The sequence below is a fragment of the Dendrobium catenatum genome, unplaced genomic scaffold (assembly GCF_001605985.2).
Source record: "Dendrobium catenatum unplaced genomic scaffold, ASM160598v2 original_scaffold_174526, whole genome shotgun sequence".
NCBI classification, from domain to species: domain Eukaryota; kingdom Viridiplantae; phylum Streptophyta; class Magnoliopsida; order Asparagales; family Orchidaceae; genus Dendrobium; species Dendrobium catenatum.
In genome coordinates, this window is record NW_021492948.1 from 1 (window position 1) to 1,015 (window position 1,015).

The following is a 1,015-nucleotide window of genomic DNA, read 5'->3' on the forward strand; positions in this document are numbered from 1 at the left end:
GTATCTTTCGCGGATGGGCCGATTCATTGTTGATACATAGGGGCGCGTGACCTTTAGGTCTAAATGGTTAGACATGCGCACTCGGGACCCGTTAAAGAGCTGGGCCCATGCATTTTTCTATGTGCAAAATGATTGAGGCCTCATAGAGAAATGAGGGAAGATGAAGGATCTACCCATCCCTTTGCATGTTGGAGAAGAAGACATCTTGAAGATTCTTAACATCCCTGACGTCAAACATCTTCTATTCGAGGTTCGTCATTTGACCAAATATATTGAAGAAGAATTTCTATTCAAAGTGGGGCTGTCAATTCAAGCTGGGAGGTCAGAGGCAAAGATGTTGAAGAAGTCTACTAAAGTTCACGAGCCACCTGCCCCTTCTTTAAAAGTTCCTTCTAAGCGAAAAAGTGATGATCCTCAGGCCTTACTGAAGAAGAAGAAATTGGAAGGAATTTCAACGAGTCCTAGCCAGGTTCCCCTTGACTCTTCTCCTGCAAAGTTACATGTTCCTGGGGATGTGTTGAAACATCAGTGCCTTGGACGTCGCAAAACTGATGACTTGGTGAGTAGCATCTTCTCCTTTGTTTTTCAAACTTCTTTTTGTTGCATCAATTGGAACATTTTTTTATGTATCCTCTTATTTTGTTTCAGCTATCAAGCCACATGGAGCTTGAGGTCGAGCTTACTCGGACCTTAAACGAATGGAATGATGAATTTGTGAAGGTGAAGTATCTTCAAGGAGAGTATAAGCGGAAGTATGACCATAGAACCAAAGAGGTGAAGGTTCTAGAGGTGGAATTGACCGACTGTATAACTGAATTGGCCAATATTATGACCACTACTTCTCTTAAGAACCAGCAGATAGATCGACTCCAGATTGAACTTGTGGAGGCACAGACAACGATCACACAGCTTCTAAAGGATCAAAAGGTCTCTGGAGAGAAGATGGCGGTTCTAGAAGCTGAAAATAAGAAATCTCATACCATCATAGCTGAGAAGGAGGCCGCTTTGTTCGGCC

The 1,015-nt window shown here is 43.0% G+C and overlaps 1 protein-coding gene across 1 annotated transcript; it reads left to right on the forward strand.

Annotated features, from left to right (window-relative positions):
- Nucleotides 1-160: 160 nt before the first annotated feature.
- Nucleotides 161-1,007, forward strand: LOC114578831 (the record flags this gene model as incomplete). The annotated part of the gene is made up of 2 exons (XM_028692328.1): nt 161-559; nt 649-1,007. Coding segments are annotated over exons 1-2 (758 nt in total), but the record flags the coding sequence as incomplete, so codon positions are not given.
- Nucleotides 1,008-1,015: the final 8 nt, after the last annotated feature.